Source organism: Anguilla anguilla, chromosome 5 (assembly GCF_013347855.1).
Source record: "Anguilla anguilla isolate fAngAng1 chromosome 5, fAngAng1.pri, whole genome shotgun sequence".
Classification (NCBI taxonomy): domain Eukaryota; kingdom Metazoa; phylum Chordata; class Actinopteri; order Anguilliformes; family Anguillidae; genus Anguilla; species Anguilla anguilla.
The window spans coordinates 1,863,170-1,885,155 of NC_049205.1; the positions used below are offsets into that span (position 1 = coordinate 1,863,170).

At 49.4% G+C, this 21,986-nt stretch overlaps 2 protein-coding genes across 3 annotated transcripts in view; both read left to right on the forward strand.

The window, feature by feature from the left end:
- LOC118228514 (G protein-coupled receptor kinase 5-like) overlaps positions 1-12,246 on the forward strand; it is a 49,119-nt gene extending 36,873 nt beyond the window's left edge. For both annotated transcript variants that reach the window (XM_035420080.1, XM_035420081.1), the window contains 11 exons: positions 1,182-1,274; positions 1,659-1,722; positions 1,954-2,094; positions 5,566-5,756; positions 6,268-6,305; positions 6,647-6,736; positions 7,156-7,364; positions 9,032-9,169; positions 9,393-9,530; positions 9,979-10,110; positions 10,746-12,246. In XM_035420080.1, the coding sequence (XP_035275971.1) occupies positions 1,182-1,274; positions 1,659-1,722; positions 1,954-2,094; positions 5,566-5,756; positions 6,268-6,305; positions 6,647-6,736; positions 7,156-7,364; positions 9,032-9,169; positions 9,393-9,530; positions 9,979-10,110; positions 10,746-10,799 (1,288 nt within the window). In that variant the 3' untranslated portion in view covers positions 10,800-12,246. The remainder of the gene's footprint in view (positions 1-1,181; positions 1,275-1,658; positions 1,723-1,953; positions 2,095-5,565; positions 5,757-6,267; positions 6,306-6,646; positions 6,737-7,155; positions 7,365-9,031; positions 9,170-9,392; positions 9,531-9,978; positions 10,111-10,745) is intronic.
- Positions 12,247-15,025: 2,779 nt separating this feature from the next.
- Positions 15,026-21,986, forward strand: part of LOC118228513 (huntingtin-like) — a 32,824-nt gene continuing 25,863 nt past the window's right edge. Inside the window, 8 exon segments of the mRNA XM_035420079.1 lie at positions 15,026-15,434; positions 18,292-18,375; positions 18,800-18,920; positions 19,164-19,223; positions 19,496-19,575; positions 19,795-19,933; positions 20,926-21,067; positions 21,718-21,896. Of these exon segments, the coding sequence (XP_035275970.1) occupies positions 15,334-15,434; positions 18,292-18,375; positions 18,800-18,920; positions 19,164-19,223; positions 19,496-19,575; positions 19,795-19,933; positions 20,926-21,067; positions 21,718-21,896 (906 nt within the window). The 5' untranslated portion in view covers positions 15,026-15,333.

Below are 21,986 nucleotides of genomic sequence, written 5' to 3' on the forward strand. Positions count from 1 at the left end.
CCACTGCTGCTCCGGGCCTCTCTATCGGCGGCTGTCTCGTTTCTGCGGGGCCGTTTCTGAGCGCGACGCTGTCCTCTCGTCTCTCCCGGGACCCCACAGGGGTGAGAGAGATGGGTTTTGGGGAAGATGGGTTTTCGGGACGGTTTGTCTTCCCCTGTCAGGGTGAGAGGGGCCAGCTGACTGATTCGGGGCCCCCACGCGGCCCCGGCCCCTGGCCAGCGCTCCCCTCTGTTCCTCTAGTCACATTTTCCCCCTTCCTGTTTTCACTCCTTCGTTTGAATATCTGTCGTTCCTCTTCCCTCCTGCCGTCGGTGCAGACGCCCGCTAGCCTCGTAGCGCTTTGCACCGTTAGCCTTGGCACGCAGACAGAATGCGGCTCTGCGCTCTCCCCGCCCTCCCATCACTGAGCTGCTGGGTTCTTTCGGTAGTTTTTGTTTTTGGCATGGTTTCCCGAGTCTTGGCATTGATTAAGTTTGGGAGTATTTTTTTCTGCAGACTTTGGAAGAGCTTTGTCCTCATAAGAGATGATTGATGTGCGGTTGCATGTGTGTGTGTGTGTGTGTGTGGGGGGGGGGGGTGTTGTGCGTTATCTGCTCTGGGGGCGGAGCTTAAGGCAGTGTAAGCTCCTGACATTCCCCAGCTGACACTAACTGGGAGAGCTTTACTGATGACTGCTCCATGCTGCAGCACTGCCCCCCCACTACACACACACGCACGTACACGCACGCACGCACTCACACACACACGCACACGCACACATACACATGCACATACACATGCACACACACACTCACACACACACACACGCACATACAATCTCACACACACACACACACACACTCTCTCACACACACACATACACACACACACACACACACTCTCTCTCACACACACACACACACACACTCTCTCACACACACACATACACACACACACACACACACTCTCTCTCACACACACACACACACACACTCTCTCTCACACACACACACACACACACACACACACACACACACACACACTCTCGTCTCTGGCCACCGAGGCAATGGCAGTGTTGAAGGGCCTGTTTGAGAGCTTCCCCCCCCCCCCCCCCCCACACATTCCTCCCTCCCGGCCTGCAGCGTCTCAACATGCCTCTCTCTCTACCCCCCCCCCCCCCCACCCCCCCCCCGATTCTGCAGAATCGTTGGCGAGTATCTCAGCGGAGCGCCCTTCTCCAGCTACCAGGAAACCATGTTCTTCTCCCGCTTCCTGCAGTGGAAGTGGCTAGAAAGGTAAGCACACGCACACACGCCGCGTTGTGATTGGCCGACGGACACAGCACTGTTCTAATGGGGGACTGGCTGTCGCCTCTCTCATGGATGTGCACCAATGCAGACTCTACTGAGGTGTACAGTACATTGTTCTTTTATTCTCTTGAGAATCTCTCTCTCTCTCACACTCTCTCTCTCTACTGAACAAGTACCTCTCATAATGTGAAAGTGTAAATATTGTATATTGCATATATTGTAACATGTGATGTTTCTGGTGATCTGGTAAATGTGTTATGGACCTAATAGTATGAATAGTTTGAACAGTATGAACTAGATAAATAAGACCCTTTATTTGGTGAGGTAGCACACACAATTAATTTATTCAATTATGCTTTTTTTTTCCAGGCAACCCGTAACCAAAAATACCTTCAGACATTACAGAGTACTAGGAAAAGGTGGATTTGGAGAGGTGAGAGAACGGCACACGATCTGTTTTTGGGGGGTCAGAGTTTAAAGTAGTGGAAGGGCTGTGATTCCACTCGGCCGGATGCATTCTCCAGTTGAGGAACAACGTAAACGCGCTCCCAAACTTGTGTGACCCAATGTCCACGTGTGTCCTCCAGCGATTGATGTACGTTTTTTTTTTTTACGAAAGCCAAGCGGCGAAAACGATGTCTCTCCTCTCGTTCTCCCTCTCCAGGTCTGTGCCTGCCAAGTCCGAGCCACGGGTAAGATGTACGCCTGTAAAAAGCTGGAAAAGAAAAGAGTGAAGAAGAGAAAAGGTGAAGCAATGGCATTAAACGAAAAGCGCATTTTAGAGAAAGTTAACAGTAGATTTGTAGTAAGTACTACCCTTTTTATTTTACATTTGTCCTTCTCTCCAGATTTGGTGGACTTTGACGTTGCTGCTGTCAGTTTTTGTTTATTTATTTATTTTTTTGTGTTGGTGGAAAGCTTGTGGTGTTGGTTTCCGAGGCGGTGAAGATGCAGGCCTCAGTGTAATTCGGTGGCAGATCTGGAATTTGGCTTTCGTTTGGAGTCTTCAGATTGGCCAAGAGACCAAACGCCTGAAGAAACTAACCAGACATTCGAAGCTGTAATGGCATGTTCACCCAACGCCTAAGGCTACTTTCACAAAACAGTCTTCTCTCTCTCTCTCTGGGCTGGTATGGAAATGTAGCAAGAAATCTTCCATTTTATTGAGTTTCTTATAAAAAATAATAATAATAATAATAAGAGAAACTTTAAACTTTTCTGCCAAAGAACGTTCTCCTGGCCCTAGGTCCTCATTTTTGCGGAGACGCAGAAGACAGGCAAATCGGAGGCGGTGTTTATTTAACGTTCTTGGCGCGGCGGTGGGAGTGGATGTTTGCGCTGTACGGTAATCGGCGCGTGTGAGAGGTTGTTTTCCTTTCCCCCCGCTCCCTTACACACAGCCGCCTGCGACAGGTCGCCCTTCACACCTGCAACCTGCCAGTAACCGGCTGGTACGCTAATATGCTAACCCAGCGCAGCCCAGGGGCTCCACTCCTGCTAATATGGCTAATATGCTAACCCAACGTAGCCTAGAGCCTCCACTCCTGCTAATATGGCTAATATGCTAACCCAATGTAGCCTAGAGCCTCCACTCCTGCTAATATGGCTAATATGCTAACCCAACGTAGCCTGGAGCCTCCACTCCTGCTAATATGGCTAATATGCTAACCCAACGTAGCCTGGAGCCTCCACTCCTGCTAATATGGCTAATATGCTAACCCAACGTAGCCTGGAGCCTCCACTCCTGCTAATATGGCTAATATGCTAGCCCAGCGCAGCCCAGGGGCATTGTGGGTAGAACAGCCTCCGCCACAGCGTTCGTTAGCCGTTTGTGAAGCCTGCATCTTTTCCGTTCTCCGTTACCACCTCTGACGAAACCTGCGCGTCACACACAGACTGCCGTTCCCCTGCTGGCTCACTCACTGGTTTCTCCCTGCATCTCCTGTTCCTCATCCCCACCCCCCCTTCCCCCCCCACACATACACACAGACAGCAGTGCGGCCATTTTCATACCTCAGGTGGATTTCAGCACTGTTAAAAAAAAAATAGAAAAATAAAAAAGCGTAAATGGCGGGCGCTGGCCGGCAGCGAGCGCGCGCAGCCGCGGGTCGGCACAAGTGACTGCTATTCGCGGGCTACTTCACCGGAGAGAGCGGCCCAGTTGCCTAGCAACCCCGGCCAAACGGCGAAGGCAGGAGAAGGAGTCAAGTGCTCGGTGGCAAAGTTACCGCGTTTCTCTCTCTCTCTCTCTCTCTCTCTCTCGCCCACACTGTCATTGTTGCTGTGCCTGTTCTTGTGGAGTGTTTTAGCTGAGGATGAGTTGTTCCTTTTTTGAGGGGAGGGGGGTGGGGGAGTTTGCAATTTGTCCTGAGTGGTCTAAAGAATTTCCATGGCAACACTGCAGTGTTGTCCACTTTCTTGGGACTGTAATCTAGGCTGAGGGTTAACCCCCAGAGAGGCAGCCAATCAGCTGATAGCTGGACTCCCCTGCGGTAGGGCTGGGCCTATAGCCTGCATCGGCTGTGTAGGGAGGGACAGGTACATGGACAGTGATATGCACTGTTCGGGAAAAGACACAACTCCATCATTCAGACAAATGCCAAAGAATGTCTGCTTCCTGGGTCATTGCCAGTTCAAATCCGGACTGTGCAGCTTCAGTGGGGTTAACCAGGCGAGGTCCTGGCGTCAGCCATGTTCGCAAAATTTCACTTGTGAAGATTTTGTTTCTCTGCTTTTAACCCTTTGAACATTCTGAAAATAAAAACAACACAATAACAATATTAAAGTTAAATCAACACAAGCATTTAAAAAAAAAAAAAACCTCCTCCCTCTCTCTCTCCCTCTCCTTCTTTATCTCTCTCCCCTCCTCTCTCTCTTTCCCTCTCCCTCCCTCCCCCTCTATCTCTCTGCCCCCCCCTCCCCCCCTTCTCTCAGAAGGACACATCCTTGAGTCTGGAGGCCTGGGTGACCCTGTCCTGTGCTCAGGCTGAGGAGGTGTGAGGGTCACAAGCACCTTTTCGGTCACCGACACCAGCACCACGGGACAGGGCCTCCTTCTGGCACACGCTCACTTAAAAACACAATAAGAAAAATTATAATAAAAAATAAAAAGACAAAAAATAAAATAAATAATGCTTTGCGGAAAAGGACCAAATGCTAAGCGAAGAAGAAAAACTATCTCACAGATCCAAGCCCCCAAAAGTGGAATCATCTAAAAAAACCTTTATTGTCGCAGACAGAACAAGATAAATAATACATCAGCTTCCAGTTAATGCTGTGTCCCGACTCTTTTGAAGAGTCAGTGTTCTAGAACTCTGTTGCTTTCAGTTACCCTGTAGTGATTGTGACATCAGCATTAGAATAGCTCAGTTAGGAGCATTCTAATCTCTTATTCCTGATCTGCACTGATTGCTGCAGATGACCGTGTGCCCGTGCACTGCTGCCTGTGTGGGCTGTTTCATGCGTGAGGAGCAGCTCATTCGGAGCTCTCCTTAGCGTTTCCCAGCACTGCTGCACCCAGACGTCGGCCGGGACAGATGGAATGCATCTCAGCGGCAGGCTCATCCTCTGGAGTTTTAAACAATCCGGGACGCTCTCATGGGGGGGTCAACGACCTCCGGAGGTTCCCCACCGACCTCTCCGTTGAGAAGGAATCTTCGTCCTTTTCGGCAACGGCGGAGGGGGGGTCCCGTTCCGTCCGAGTCCCCCCCTCTCTCTCTCCCTGACGCACTGTGTACATTTCTGTCAGGTTCTGTTTGGTGGCGGGTGGTTTAGTGCCGTCCCACAATCCTCCTGTTTTACTTTGCTTCCTCTTAACTGAAGATGTACAGTGGGTCACACAAGTAGAGCCTTTTTCATTTCGACTTGCGGGTAAGGAGTCCTCCCCTGCTTGTATTTCCGCTCATAAATTCAAATAAATAAAAAAACAAAGAAGACCCTCAACATACTTGGACATCTGGCGTAGCCCACATGCGAGCACAGTGCGCTTTGCACACAGACAACACCGAGTTTACATAAACCTTCTTTCACCGTCGGGTCCGGGCCGTTGACTTCCTGTTTCCTCCTGGTATTCAGTCTGGGCTTCTGACCCAAAGCCCCAGCGAGCCAAAAATTCAGATGAAAATTTCCGGGCAGCTTCAAAATGGAGGCTAGTTCGGTGACGCTACGTGTCGCGATGACCGCACTGCTCGCCTCTCTGTGAAACGGCTAAACCGCGCCCGCGTGCTAACGCCTCCTGTTCCTCTCTCCCCCCCGCCTGCCCCGCCCCCCCACACAGGTTAATCTAGCCTATGCCTATGAAACCAAGGACGCCCTGTGTCTGGTGCTGACCATAATGAACGGCGGGGATCTGAAGTTCCACATTTACAACATGGGGAACTCGGGCTTCGAGGAGCAGCGCGCCATCTTCTACGCGGCCGAGATCTGCTGCGGGCTGGAGGACCTGCACCGGGAGAGGATCGTCTACAGGTACGCCGCGCACGCACCTCCTCGCCGGTTTTACCGCGTCCCGCCCACGCGTTACCGCCCGGCCTGGGGCCCTCAGGGGCCCGCTTGAGCGATCGGCGCGTCTGTCAGCCGTTGCCGTGGTAACGCGTCCTGTGTGTACATTTCCCCGTCGTGTTGCCGTGCCGTCGAGCGAGGCGGCCCCACATCTTATCGGTAACGTATACACGGCCATCCCTCCATCCGTCTCCATTCATACGCAGCGCTCTCTGGCTGTTCCCCCCTCGACCCGAGCCGTGTGCTGCTCAGCGCTGCCCCCGGTGGACACGCGCGTTCCTGCGGGCTGAATGACCCGCGTGTGCTCCTCCGTTCTCAAAACGCTCCTCGTAAATCAGGCCGCATTTTTGGGCAGCCCCAGAAACGATAAGTCTGGTGACCCCTGTCACACGGCCGAACGGCGGCATTGAACTGTTGGCTTTAATTTTTGTGAAAAATACTGTTCTGCAAAAACAAGTTTATTTTCATTTTCCCCCAGGGACCTGAAACCCGAAAACATTCTTTTAGACGACCGTGGTAAGTGTACATTTTTTTTGTTTTTTGTTCAGCTGATACTGAAAAGCAGTCGGGCGACTGTCGCTGAACTGAACCCGAATGGCATTGATTGTGCTTGGAAGTGCGCTGTGTCGAATCCACACTGTTCAGAGCGTTCGTTAGCAGGCGAGGGCAGCTGGCTGTTCTGTTCTGTGCTGCTGGGGTGGAAACCAGCGCAGTTTCAGTTCTGGGCAACAGTGATGGGATTACATTTTTCTTTTTTAGGCAGGGGTTCATAATGGTGATGTTCACAGGTGCGTTTTTGGTTTCGGTGGTGATCGCCCCCTCTCTGTCTCTCGCTCTCTCTCCTCCTCCCCCTGCAGGGCACATCCGAATCTCGGACCTGGGGCTGGCGGTGCAGATCCCTGACGGGGAGACGATACGAGGGAGGGTGGGCACGGTGGGCTACATGGGTACGCTGCCCGTCTGCGCTGGGCATCGCGGGCGCCCGTCCTGCTGTCTGGGTTTGGGCTGGGTGACCCGCGTCACGTTCTGTCTCCTCCCATTTCCTGCCACAGTGACATAATGTGTGTTACGAAGGCCAAAGCTAAAGGCAGAGATGCGGACGTGTGTTACTGTTACTCTTACTGTGACCCATACGGTGCGATTAACCTGTGATGTGCAGGAGGACACTTCCTGTTTCATTGTTGTTGTTGTGTGGCAACCTCTTGGCCAGAGCTTCCTTTGAAAAATATAATTTAATCTCTGAAGGACCTAACAGGATGAATGAAATAAATTAATTAAAATAACGATCATAGTCTCCCCCCCCTCATCATGTGACCTGGTTCTGTGGCTCGGCCCCCCCCCCCTCCCCTCCCACCCCCCCCCACAGCTCCAGAGGTGATCCAGAACGAGAGCTACTCCTTCAGCCCGGACTGGTGGGGGCTGGGCTGCCTGATCTTCGAGATGATCCAGGGCCAGTCCCCCTTCCGCAGGCGCAAGGAGCGCGTGAAGCGGGAGGAGGTGGACCGCCGCGTGCGCGAGGACCCCGAGGAGTACTCCGACAAGTTTTCGGAGGAGGCGCGGGACATCTGCAGGCTGGTGAGCGGGGTTTACGCCCCCCCGAACCCCCCCCCCCCGAACCCCCCCGTCAGGCTGCCGTACCTCCCAGCGCATCGCAGCGCGATGCTGAGAATGAGGCTTCATTTGTTCCCAGTAGTGTACCAGTACACACACACACACACACACGCACACACACACGCACGCACGCACACACACAAACCCCACACGCATGCACACACACAAACACACACGCTAGCAAAGTGCTCGTGGAGTTAAAAAAAACTGGAAAATGGTTAAAAAAAATAAAATTAAAAAAATAAGTCAACAGAAGTCAAAATGAAAATAGAGTCCCTGGGTTTTCCAGGAAAAGCTGAAGCGATCTTTGGGACGGGGGGGGAGCTGCCTAATTGGCCTGTTTGTCTGACTGGATGGAACATGCTGACCCGGGGGTGAGGAAAAGCTAAAGGCTCCCATGGGATTCGGTGGAACTCTGTAGTTCAGGGCTTATCTCCAGATCGCTATCAGCCGCCTCGGAGTGGACCGGGGAGAGAGAGAGAGAGGACTGCGCACAAAAAAATAAACTGCTTTTCATTTCCAGCTCGCTTGGAATCCAGAGACGCTTATCGGCAGCGTGGTGAGAGAGTCCCAATCCGGAGGTGCCTGCGCCAGGGACGCCACAGTGCCGTCACCAAAACAGCGCTTCTTTCCAAAATAACAAAGATTAAACTTTTATAAATACATTTTTAAATAAATACCCACTCGTTTAAATACTCCTAATGTAACGATAAATCTCTCTTTTTCTGTTGTGATTACATGAAATATTCATGGAATGCTTATCTTGCCGCCACATAATTATTTTTTCACCATAATGAGCATAAAAAAAACAGGCCTGTTTGAAGTCGGAGCATCCTCACATGACCTCTCACAGCAACGTCACATGAAACGAACATCTGATCCTCAACTTAGCGGATAAAAGAAACGTTTTTTTTTTTTAAATCGCAGTGGCGTGAATCGCATGGCACTCAGAGGTCCTGAAAAACAAGGGAAAAATGGCGCAAAAAAAAAACCGATGGAGACAGAAACGGACGGACGACTGGCGGCTCACTGGCGGGTGATACGGCACTTGTTAGCTGGACAAAAAAATACAGAGAGCGAGAAATTCCCAACTGGGTTGATCATTAGTTTGTGGAAAAAATGACCGGCAGCGTGTGTGTGAGTTTAAATGGAGAGGATCAGCGCTGCGTGGCCACTGCAGATTCGCAGTGCATCGTGGGTGAAACGGTTCATTTCTGCTCTCAACGTTCCGTTGGCTGCAGCAGTATTTTAAGGCCATACGTTTTGCAATGTCTGGCAGAGGTAGTGGAGAAGCTTTTCGTTCTTCAAAACAACCGAGGTCAAAACAGACGTTTTTTTTTCTTTTTTCTCAGCACTTTTAGCTGAGCGAACGGTGCCACCGCGCAGCGGTACATTTAGCCTAAATTGATGCTCCTGAAAAATAAAAACACAAATAGCTTTGCGCACTGATTTTACGCTAATTACATTTTACATTTCCTGGGCTCACAACTCATTTGCTCTTTGCGTTCCTTTGAACCTGCGCTCCAGTCCCAGTAGTACCCCCCTTTGTAAGATTCTCCAGGGTTGGCGGTGTTCCCACCAGCACGTCGCACAGTTTGACCTTGAATGACCGTTTTTTTTTTTTTTGGCAGCTGCTGGTGAAGGACCCCAAGGGCCGACTGGGGTGTCAGGGCCCGGGAGCCGTCCAGGTGAAGCAGCACCCCATCTTCCGGAACATCAACTTCAAGAGGCTAGAGGCCAGCATTCTGGACCCGCCCTTCATCCCGGACGTGAGTCCCCCCCCCCCGCCCTCCCTCCTCTTCCTCTTCCTCTTCCTCCCCCTTTACCCGAGGTCACTCGCTTTTGAGGGGCAGTTCTAACCGCCTCCGCTGCTCGGTTGTGTGATTTTAAGCAGACATGTGGCCGCTGTTCAGCTCACTATGTCACATGCACGTTACCGTGGTAACGCAAACCAAGCTTCATTTTTTAAAGGCCCTGTTTCCCCCCCCCCAGCCACGGGCCGTTTACTGCAAAGACGTCCTGGACATCGAACAGTTCTCAACCGTCAAAGGAGTAAACCTGGATACCACAGACGACGATTTCTACCACAAGTTTGTTACGGGAAGTGTCTCCATCCCCTGGCAAAACGAGGTACTGCGCCGTCAGAAATAAGCAAAGTCAGCTCGATGGCATTTGTTACTTCTGCAGTGGCCAATCATACCAGACTTACACCAGGGGAATCGTACCTGAAGTTTAACTCCCGTTTAAATGTAGTTGTTGTTGTATATGACCCCCAAAACAAACATTGCTGATTGACATAGCCTTGTTTTTCGTGTGAGACCGTTTTCTTTATAAACAGGGTCAAAGGTCAGAAATGTTGGTGTCCCATCTGATTTAACATGGCTAAGCAAAGAGAAATAGCATTAGCTGGAAAAGTGTCTCGCCAGATTTGCTCAATTATGACTAATTGTCCCTAGCTCTGAGTTTTGTTTGAGTAGAGAGGCCGGGCGTGTCCCTGTAGCACTCAGCCAGCAGAGGGACATCCCTGACGCGCGGTGTCTGTGCAGAGCAGCTTATCTCTTGTCCCTGCTCTCTGCAGATGATCGAGATGGACTGCTTCAAAGAGATCAACGTGTTCGAGTTGGATGGCGCCCTCTGTCCGGACCTGGATGTAAATAGACCCAACCCCCCGCCAAAGAGAGGATTCTTCTACCGGCTCTTCAGGAGAGAGGCGAGTTTTCACCTGGGGAGGGGGTGAGGGTGGGGGGGTGTGGGGGCAGGGTTTCCTGGGTTCTAACTGCAGGACTTGATCAACCGAAAACCCAATGAAATGTCCTTTAGCAGCAGAACAGAAAACATAAGAGCTCTCCACAGCACTGCACACCAGCTCTTTGCGTTTGACCAGTTTAGAAACCCCCCCCCCCCCCCCCGAGCTGGCACACGCCACTCCATCCCAGCCCACCTCTCCCCTCCCCAGATAACCCCTCCCCTTCTCACCCCACTCCACCCGTTCCCTCTCTTTCTCATGCAACCCCACCCCTCCCCTACTCCCCCCAGAGCCCCCAGACACCCCCCCATCCCCTACTCACCAAACTCCACCCCTCCCCTCCCTTTCTCACCCAACCCCACCCCAGCCCCCCCAGACACCCCCCCCCCCCCTTCTTGTTACCGATGGTGCTTGATTGGCCACCACACAGCCTGTCTACCCCCAGCAGGTGCAGTAAGTCACACACACAGAGTGATGCGGAATATTCCGGAATGGCGAGCGATCCCAGCCTGGCCCGGGACCCGTTTGGGGGTGGTTAGGCCTGCGGAACCTCAGTCTCCAGCAGAGGGTGACTAACGAACCCCTTACCTGTCCCCCAGGTGTGTTTTAAGAGTGGCTACAGCGACGAGGACGAAGAGCCCAACCGACTCTAAAAACCACTCCCGTCAGCCAAAAAGAGAGGGCGCCATCTTAACAAACATGAATGTTTTAACTGTATTTATGAATTGTATTAAAAGTGTATTATAATTAAAGAAAAAGTATGAGTTTAAAGATTTTGTACATTTGTACTTGAATTATGTCTAGATGTATATTTTCACTAAAGGTTGTATTGTAAAAAAAAGCCATAAAAGTACCACTTGAATGCATACGTAACATATTCCCCCTTTGGAATGAGTATGAAAATATGTATTTAAGGAGTTTTTTTTTGTTTTTTTTTAAAGAAGCACAGTATAGTATCTTTAGTCTCTCTTATGTTGCATAGGGCTTCATTTTTTTATGTTTATTTTGTTTTAAGGTTTTTTTTTTGTTTTTTTTTTGCCTACGTATAGTATTAGCACATTGTGTTACTGTGCACAGCTGCAAGATCTTTAAGCAAATCGGTCTGCCAAACTGACGTGTTAAAGGTACGGTCAACAGCGTTTCTCCAGGAGTCACTCACGGTCACATGATCACCTCCCGCCACGCTAGGTCTGTGATTACAGAGAGGAGGCTTCACAGCTTCCTCCGCCTCGGACAGCGATCTGAACCTTACTTCACAGTCGCCCCGGCTGTGAAGCGTTCAGAAATCCGCTGTGTCGTTTATTTTTTTGAGAAGGAGGACCATCGTACTCATCTTGTGAATATTCAGCCCCACCCCTCCCCCCTTTCCCAAGGAAACCTTGTTATTGGAGACATAAAAATGCAGTTAGGAAATAATTAATGGATTAGTTTTGACACGTGAAATGCAGGCCACACCAATTATTTGGGGAAGCGGTAACATAACAAATTTAGATTTTTTTAAAAGTTCACCTTCGAAATACGCCCGTACAGTCTAAAGCGGAGATGTTTTAGGGATGTTGTGGTTGTTGATCTGGTGTGTCCAAGCCTTAAGCTGATGACATCATAACTGAAAAGTATGTCATCACGCATTTCTGACATCATGTCTTACTGCACGTTTGAAGCCTACTACAAAACAATAAGGCTGGCCCTTTAAAAGATTCTTTCCTGCAGTTATTTCAAAATAAGAGCAGTGCGAGTTTAATAACTGAACAAAATATTTGAAGAACATTAAAATTACATGTATATGGCATTTATGTGGTATTATTAAATCCATTTACTACTTTGCAGAGCCCAAAATATTTGCTTTTTACGTCTGTGCCATTAGGTATCTGAAAAGACTTGCTTTCTCACCCAGCTGGAGAGTAATTACATGTACGCGCACACACACTCACACCCACTCGCACGCACACACAGACATACACACACACACACATGCTTTTGACACACGCACATTCGGTGGACACACTATGGATCTTATGCTCCTAAATACCTCATGTAAAAACATGCCTTTGGATAGTCTCTAGGTATTTTGTGTTCGAATTTGGAGGTGACCAAATTAGATTGCTTCTGTTAATGCGAGCCGTACAGGCCCAAACAAACCAGTCTCATTCGCCCAGTGGTGCTGGAGAGGGTGTTAATGCATGGAGGTGTGAAGTTCAGCATCTTGAAACAGTCATCTTTAAAAATCTACGAGGAAGCTAACTTCAGCACATGCCATCCATGCAGTCAGTCTGTCTTGAGGCCCATCCTGACAGATAATGAATAAGCTATTCCACTACATCATTCCGTCTGTTTGGCTTGAGTGCAGCAGCTCTCAGAAGGTCTTCTCGCTCCTTCTTAATTAAACAAAATCCAGGTTAAAGAGATGCAATATTGGTAAATTGCATTTTGCCAGGGTCTGACTGTCATACCAGGGTAAAATATCTTGCAAGGAAATGTTCGAGGTGTGACTGAGGATGCTTTCTTGGTGTATGCGGTTCTTGGTTTTTTTTGAGGTGGTGCACCATTCATGCGGATTTTTATTGTAATTCCAAGGTATAATACTGAATTTATACAACCCAGTGTTCTTGACTCAACCTGGAAGTCCTTAATATTAACTTACAGTTGCAAGATCTCTTTTTTTCCCTTTTTTAATGCTGTGAAAATAAGTGACAATCTCTGGCTACAGGTGCACGTTTGACATATTTTATTGTTGTTGTGTTTTGATCATACAGAGGCACATGAGCAGAGCTGAGTTTGACAAGTACAGCATGCACTCTACTGTCAGACAGAAGCGTTAAGTCCTTGTGTGAAACTCAAGCTAACGGTCGTACTCACTAATAGACAACTTTTTACCCACAAAGCAATTTATGTCAGGCATATTTTACCTACTCATTCACTTTCACTTATTTTACATTTGGAAGAAACTGCATTTAAAATGCTCTGTAAATATTCAAATACGAACGGTCCAAGGAGATTTGACTAATAAGCTGAAGAGACTTGGTTGTAGAGGCCATTTTGTAGAATGTGAGTACTGTGAGTAGATTGACAGTTTTTGATCTGTGCCCACCTGACCAGCCCTATGCTGAGCTGTCCATTTTATTAATCCCCACGTAGACTTGGACTTATTCAGCTGCTTTTGGAATGCATGGATAATTAAATAGTTTTTTCCTTGCAGTTTTTTTTTTTTTTTTGTTTTGTTTTGTCTTCAAGAGTTGTCACAACAGTCGCTGCGAATGATGCGAAGCAAAGCATCAAAATGTAAACCGATGGTTTATTTATTTTTGAAAGTGAAGTTTCATACAGACTCGTGAGCCTTTTTTCCAGTGTGCCAGTCAAACACACAAATTTTTTCTTCTTCCATTTGTTTTTTTTTTTCTTAAATGAAATGAAATGAAAAAAAGATTGTTTAGAAGGGCACATTCACTCAGAATCCCTCCTTTTTTTGCTGGTAAAGAAAGACAGTGAACAGTTTGAATGTTTGCACAAAGTGCATTTAAAATTGTTTTTTTTAAATATGTTTTACGGATCAAGCATGCATTGGTAGTATCCTTCAGCTATTTTATTTCATTTTTTTGTACATTATTATTCCATGCCAACATATCAGAATTATCAGATGCTGCCTTTATTAATGCAAGGTGACCGATTTTGTAGTTGTACAGTCATGTCTTTCAACCACTGCAGTCGATGTAATTCTTGTACATGTTCTATCACTGGGTGTTGTACCATATCGTACATTTGTAATTATTAAATAAAACACTGCCGTTTGTATATAAACAAATACCTGTGGCCTGCTTTATTCCCAGCAAATCCTGACCCAGAACCTTCTTCCGACTAGGATCTGGACTCAAACACACTCAAACGCACGCGCACTTAGTTACACAAAGGAAAAAGGAAAACGGAAACATCTGCCAGTCGTGGATGATTGTTTTACGCAGCAGTTTGTGTAAAATGGCTGTTAGTTTATCTTTTGTTGTAGAAAGATCGAGTCTGCAAACCTAGTATTTGTAACACAAGTACTTAGAGAAAAACTTCATAAATAAAAGCTCCCGTGTATTGTCTTTTTACAAATCTTAATTTGTATTGCTACTGTGTAACATTATTATGTTACCCTTATTTATTGTGCATGCAATAGCTTCAATTTACCATTTACAAGTTATGATTCACTTAAGATCCCAACTGTTTACATGAAAATACCTTTGGTTTTCCCTCCATATTCTTTAATTTGGCATATCACATTTCCAAGTTACTTTTGGCTGCCACGCAGGCAATGTCTACCTTCCCTTAAGGTGAGGTAGGTCGGGGGAAAACTCATTGACATCTGCATTTCATTCCAGCTCTACCCCGTGCCAAAATAAGCCTCTTAAATGCCAAAGTTACAGAATCCAATAGTTTTTCAGCGCTTTGTATGTAACCAAGATGCAATCCTGGAAATACCCCAGGTGGGGACACCTGCGTCCCTCGCGGAAAGCACCACATTGACACGAAATTAGTTCGACTGCCTCTCGCGCTGTCATCAACCCGTGCCCATTTCGGATGCAGAGGGTACCAGTATTTTTACGCGCTTGAGCGGTGCGCCGTTACCTTGAAAACCCGTCGTAAGTCACTCCCTCATACAAAGCGATCACGTTTCTATTCATGGCAATAACGTCCTGCGCACTTGCTGTGTTCATTGGCCCAAGCGTCACCGTCTCCAGACGCCCAAATCATATGACACCAGGCAGATGCGTTTTGGGTTCAGTCGAGGAGAAAATTTGTAGCGTAAACCCTTTCCCGTTGCTACAGACGCTAGTGGATGCTTATTGGCCAGTGGCAATGTCAATCAAAACTAAGTATCAGCTGAGTGGCTACTGCTGTCGCATCTTCCCCTCAAGCTGTCAAAGCATTTATCAAGCGACTTCCTTGCTCATGGGACGGACGGATGGATCAAAGATGGCTCACAGATTTGCACATAACATCAATCACGTCCCATTCATTTAAATAATACTGAGAGTGAATTAAAGGACTTACCCGGTGCCATAAGTGAGGCGTCGGGACAAAAAGCCGCCCGAGGCTTTTCGCACACTTCCGTGTGTTTTCGCATTTGTCCCACTTCTCTCTCGGGTTAGCTCGCTAACGTTACTACTAGCCAGCTAACGTTAGCTGTTTGTAAATATTATTCTTGATAAAATGGCCACCATGGAGAAATTGATGAGGGCCTTCGAGTCCCTGAAGTCATTTCAGCAGCAACAACAGGGACAGCCGTCGGCCGATGAGCTTGTGCAGAAACAGTAAGTACCAGTTTGCAAGGTGAGGAGGATAGGTAGGTGATCGGCTATTAACTAGCGCTAGCTAGTTAGTAGTGTTATCGGCATATGATGAGTAGTAAGTTACCAAGAAACGGCTACAGTACTTGCGTAACGTGAACGCCATGCGCAATTATCAGTTTCTACGATAGTGGAATTTAAGCAGCTAACGAGCTTTAGTTGATAGCTTGTTGTACTTACTAGAAAGCTAGTTAATGTTGCCTCGTTAGCCACCTTGCTTACACCAGTAGTGTACGTTAATTGGCTGTCTACCTGCAAAGTACATGATTACCGTTATTCTGGCTTCCACATCGTAGTTATTAATTTGCATTTGACTAGATTGTTTGATTTTTAACAATAACAGCAAAACGTGAACGTGACTGACAGTTTGACTAGCTATATGAGAACTAGTTATTTTCCTAAGCGCTGTCGTTAGGCTTAGGAAAGTTTAATGACTCTAAACTGCCCAATTTGGGATTAGTATGCCTATTATATCAAGCAAACAATATTGAGTTACGGAGGGAAATGCCCGGTGTTTATTCAATTTTCTTTGCTTGGTTTCCTTGCTACAAGACTATTTTTATAATAGTCTGTACAGTATCTGCCACAGTGTCTTGTTTTTCAAGCTTTCCTGTCACTTGCGATGTTGTCGTAAACAATCCGCTATGTGGGATAGAAAGTAACCAGTTCTCTGTATCCTGTTAAAATATTTATTGAAGCTTTAATGTAACAATGTGCAATTCAATGAGACTAGTTGAACATAAATACCTCAATGCATTATTTGATAAATTTCATGTACTGTAGGCCTAAAACATTTAAACATGCCTGCTCTGCAACATTTTGTGTGTAAGGTAAATATGAAATGGTCAAATCTCTGCAATCATATTAGGTGTGATGCACAAAATCACAGCGTTGTCTGGTAAATTGTCACATAAACGTGGCATGCGTGCAAATTACCCTGATAGAACAAGAATTTAAGAACGATTGTATTCCCTGGTAAAAGAGCCCCCCGAAGAACTTCATACAAGCAGACTCTCTCTTCTCTTTTAAGGCCAAATCACATAAATAAACAGCTACCCAATGAATGGGTCTGCTGGCCCAGCATGCTGGCCACCGGTGGCCTGTCCATTTCGAGCTCTGCTGTTTCCTCCTAAGCAAGTTTATTTGATGCTCAGTGAGTCCGCACTGTCTTGTGATTTGTGTATTTGTACTGAACTGCAGAATTAAGGTCCCGGGGGGGGGGGGGGGGGGGGGGGGGGGGATAGTAATGTATTCACTCCAGTATAATATAAGCCAAAGGAAGGAAGGAAGATGGAAGGGTCGCTCTGAGAGGGTTTTTTGGCGAGCGGTGCGCAGAGATAGTAAGAATGAGGGGAGGCAACAGAGGTACGTTGTGTCCCCTGTCTTCGGTCCGTTTCCCCCCGTACAGTACCGTAGACGCTGCCTCCTTCTGCAGAATCACTTTTTAACATGGTTAATAATGGGGTTGATCTGTGTGAGAGCTGTGGTTTCGATGAGGGTCACTGGTGTTAGTCTGCTTTTTTTTTTAAAAAGAAAAGAAAAATCAAGTAGCCTTGGTAGTTTGGTTTTTTTATTACATTATTCCACCACACACCACTGCTTTCCCTGGCCTTACTATACTATGAAGTTGAGAAATGCCTTAATCTGCTTTAATGGTGCTGCTGCAAACGTAAGGAGAAGAAAGGCCTTGTGCTGTGGTCCCCTGGCTGTGTTTTGAGGGAGTAGAGTGGACGGTGAATTGGAGTTTAAAGTGAGCACATCTTAGGGCCAAATACGGCTGGTTCTGATGACTAATCAGCTGCTCATGGTCTTAGGGGGTAATGCATTCACCCCACGATATTAGAAATCGATGTTCGCTGCGCACTAAGCACCTCATCGTCAGTATTCAGTGATTACCTTCAGACCCAGAGGTTAGTCCCGTGTCTCAGGTAATGTGCCTGATGCCAAGCCACACGCTGACGTCTTAGTCAGGGCTCATGGGAAGGCCTGTCTGTTTGTCTTTGCTGCTTCTGTCTTCTGTAATCAGGTCAAACTCTTGCTGAGCTAGGGGGCATCAACAATTCACCCGGCTGTGAAGATAATTGAGTTCGGAGGGGAAGGGATCTGTTAAATCTCCATTGTGTGTGTGTGTGGGTAAATAGTTTTGTGATGACGTGGCAGACTCTTGGTGTTCAAGGATCAGGTCATTATTTTATATTTCTGTTTTTAATATTTCCATTCATTTATGACGAACCGAGAGCGTGGCAGTGTTTTGTGGACAGGCGGATGTGTCATGTCTCGTATGACTTGGCCCATTATAAGACTGGACAAAACCCAAAGGTCAAAGGTCAGAGTTCACCGCCTGCTTGACGTGGCGCGGGCTCATGGTTGCCGTGGCACCGCAGTGGTGGTTTCGCCCTGCCCACTGCGCCCACAGAGGCAGCGTTGCTGGAGTCTGAAGTGGCAGAGTGCCCTCTTTCTCTGTTGTCTTGGTGACCGTGGCTGTTCTCCGTGGAGTGGCACAAGCTTGTGTTTTTTCGATGATGCAGCAACGCTCTGAAAACTGGCTTCACCCCAGACTGACTGCCAGCTTCCCTCAGCCTGGCTGAGCTAATGCTGCATGAGCATTTACACGCTGTGGAGGCTTCCATTTCTGTTCATGGGGAGCCTGTGGTCTGTAGTTGTAGTATGTGATGTTGTTGGTACCTTCTTGTCAGTGACTAATTTACACCTGGAGATGCAAGGGTTCAGCTCTCCGTCCAGTGAATCGCAGTACTTAACCCACGTCAAAGATAAAGGGGATCTGGAAAGTGGCAAATGACTGACTCTTCTTATCTCGCAGGAAGAAGGAGCTCGCCACCACCAAGAAGGACCGCGTGACGCACTGCCTGACCATCTGCGAGAACATCGTGGCGCAGTCTCTGAGGTGAGCCGCCCGCTCGAAACGCGACCGCGCGCAGGCCGCGGGATCTTCCGAAATTCACTCAGGGGCCGTGGGATCTTCCGAAATTCACTCAGGGGCCGCGGGATCTTCCCAAATTCACTCAGGGGCCGCGGGATCTTCCGAAATTCACTCTGGGGCCGCGGGATCTTCCCAAATTCACTCAGGGGCCGCAGGATCTTCCCAAATTCACTCAGGGGCCGCGGGATCTTCCGAAATTCACTCAGGGGCCGTGGCCGAGTGCAGCGCAGTTTCAGTGGACAGGCGGTAGCAGCAGAAACTGGTGCTGCTAACAGCGGGACGTCCTGTAGCTGAGATACAGCGCGGACCCTCTGGGTTTGACCGTAATGGTGCCTGTGCTGACGGTGAACCCTTCTCACCCCCCCCGACCCCTGACCCCTGGACCCAGGACCTCCCCGGAGTTTCAGAAACTGCTGGGAATCGCCATGGAGATGTTCCTGCTGTGCGGCGACGACGCGGAGTCCGACGTCCGGATGGTGGCCGACGAGTGCCTCAACAGGGTCATCAAAGTAAGGCCGGCCTTCCTCCTCCTCCTCTTCATCCCTCACTGGGCCAATGGCAGGCCTTCGCTGGGCCGTGTGTGATCACAGCCGTGTGTGTCTGAGGTCAGGGGTCTTTGAGCTCTCCTCTGGGGTCAAAGGTCAATCTGAACTGTGATGGGGCATTAAAGGGCGGCAGTGTAGTATACTGGACTAACGCTCTGCATCTCTCCTACCCCCCTCCCCCCCCCCCCCCCCCCCCCCCCCCCCCAGGCCCTGATGGACTCCAACCTGCCGCGGCTGCAGCTGGAGCTGTACAAAGAGATCAAAAAGGTACGCCGCTGTTCACCTGAGCGTGCTCAGTACTGTACTGTCCTTTAAAAGGATTCTCCTCTAAATCTGTGTGAACGGGGGAATGGCGTGGAAACTGGGAGGGGCTTGTATCAGACTGATCAGCCTCAGGCGGTTGTCGTGGTAACTGTGTGTAATATGATTTGTCGCCACCCCCCCTGTGTGACATCATGTCAATGGAATTGGCGAGCCGGCTGTGTTGTGTGAAGCGGGATGTGGCCTGAGTTCCCAGCATGCCTCTCTCTCCCCGGCAGAACGGCGCGGCGCGGAGCCTTCGCGCCGCCCTGTGGCGCTTCGCCGAGCTCTGCCACCTGGTGCGGCCTCAGAAGTGCAGGTAAGCCCCGCCCCCGGGCCGTCACCATGGAGACGGAGTGAGCGGTGCGGTTAGAAATGATAATCGTCCCTCTGTCTCTCCCGCCCTCCTTTTCATCTTCCCTCCCTCCCTCTCTCTCTCTCTGTCCCTCCCTCTGTCCCAACTTCTCTCCCTCTCCCTCCCTCCCTCTCCCCCTCCCCCCCCTTCCTCCGTCCCTCCCTCCCTCCCCTCCCACCCCAGGCCCTACCTGGTGAACCTGCTCCCCTGTCTGACCCGGATCAGTAAGCGGCCTGAGGAGGCGGTGCAGGAGACCCTCGCCGCCGCCCTCCCCAAAATCATGGCCCCCCTCGGGCGCTTCGCCAACGACGGCGAGATCAAGGTGCGTCCCGGCCTTACGCCCCCCCCTTTCCCCCCCCCTCCCGTCTGTAAGTTTTACAGAGTACGCTCTCTGCAGTCCCCCCCATGCATTGCACTCACCCCCCTACTGCTACTACCATCAGGAAGTAAAACCTGAGGAGTGTTTGTGGTCCTAAATCATGTTAATGTGCCATTAGTGTATAACAGATATTTCCCCACTGCTCATACAGTAATTACTCTCAACTTACTGTATTTGGAAATTTCTCCCCCTGCTTTCCTGCAGAATGAACTCCTCTCCAGATACAGGAATAACTAACTAACCACCTACCTTTCGCGTGACTCAGAACACCACCTTACAGTTTCTCATCTGAATTATTTAGGGCTTACAGTACCCCATGAGTACACCGCCTTCCATTCACATGAAATATAAACGTGTGAGCGGCGAACATGCTGTGTGTAGGTACCGGTTCAGCGCTGAATGTAGCTTTAGCCCTGTGACGCTCGTATGAACTGTAGGAGTTTATTAAGGTAAAGCAGACGGGCTTTCTCACAGGTCTGCAGCTGGCGCTGAATGAGCTCTTATCTCCGCAGACGTGCTGTTTTGCGGGGCTGGTTAATCCGGCGTTCCCCTGTAGGCTTTCACACTCTGTGCTAATTGTGGGCTTGCGGGAGCTTCTCAGGTTTTCCTGAAGCGGTGCCTTTCGCAGGCTGCTCGTATTTTAAACGTGTGAGAGAGGCGCTCCCGTTTGCTCCCGTCTCTCACGTGCGCTAGCCCCGCCCCTCCTAAAATACTGTGTGTGCGTGTGTGTGTGTGTGTGTGTGTGTGTGTGTGTGTGTGTGTGTGTGTGTGTGTGTGTGTGTGTGTGTGTGTGTGTGTGCGTGCGTGCGTGCGTGCGTGCGTGCGTGTCTGTGTGTGTGTGTGTCTGTGTGTGTGTGTCTGTGCGTGTGTGTGTGTGCGTGCGTGTGTGTGTGTGTGTGTGTGTGTGTGTGTGTGTGTGTGTGTGTGTTCTGCAGACGCTGCTGAAGGCCTTCGTGGGGAACCTGAAGTCCGGCTCGTCCACCATTCGCCGCACGGCGGCCAGCGCGGCGGTCAGCGTGTGCCAGAACGCCCGCCGGACGCAGTACTTCTACACCTGGCTGCTCAGCGTGCTGCTGGGTGGGTCCTGCTGCACTGATCCCTCACACTGATCCCTGTATTACACACTTACACACTGATCCCCTCACACTGATCCCTGTATTACACACTGATCCTCTCACACTGATCCTCTCACACTGATCCCTCACACTGATCCCTGTATTACACACTGATCCCCTCACACTGATCCCTGTATTACACACTGATCCCCTCACACTGATCCCTGTATTACACACTGATACCCTCACACTGATCCCTGCATTACACACTGATCCTCTCACACTGATCCCTGTATTACACACTGATCCCCTCACACTGATCCCTGTATTACACACTGATCCCCTCACACTGATCCCTGTATTACACACTGATCCTCTCACACTGATCCCTCACACTGATCCCTGTATTACACACTGATCCCCTCACACTGATCCCTGTATTACACACTGATCCCCTCACACTGATCCCTGTATTACACACTGATCCCCTCACACTGATCCCTGTATTACACACTGATACCCTCACACTGATCCCTGCATTACACACTGATCCTCTCACACTGATCCCTGTATTACACACTGATCCCCTCACACTGATCCCTGTATTACACACTGATCCCCTCACACTGATCCCTGTATTACACACTGATCCTCTCACACTGATCCCTCCAGGGCTGCTGGTACCGGTGGACGAGGGGCGCTCCAGCCCGCTGGTTTTGGGGGTGCTGCTGACGCTGCGGTACCTGATGCCCCTCCTGCAGCAGCAGGGCGGGGACGGCGGCCTGAAGGGCAGTTTCGGGGAGACACGCGAGGAGGCCGACGTCGCCCCCACACGCCAGCAGCTCATGCAGGTGTGCAGCTGCACCCCGTAAACTGCAACACCCCATACACCGCAGTGAGCTGCAGGATCTGTGCACACCATCCTCTGCCCTGTCCTGCAG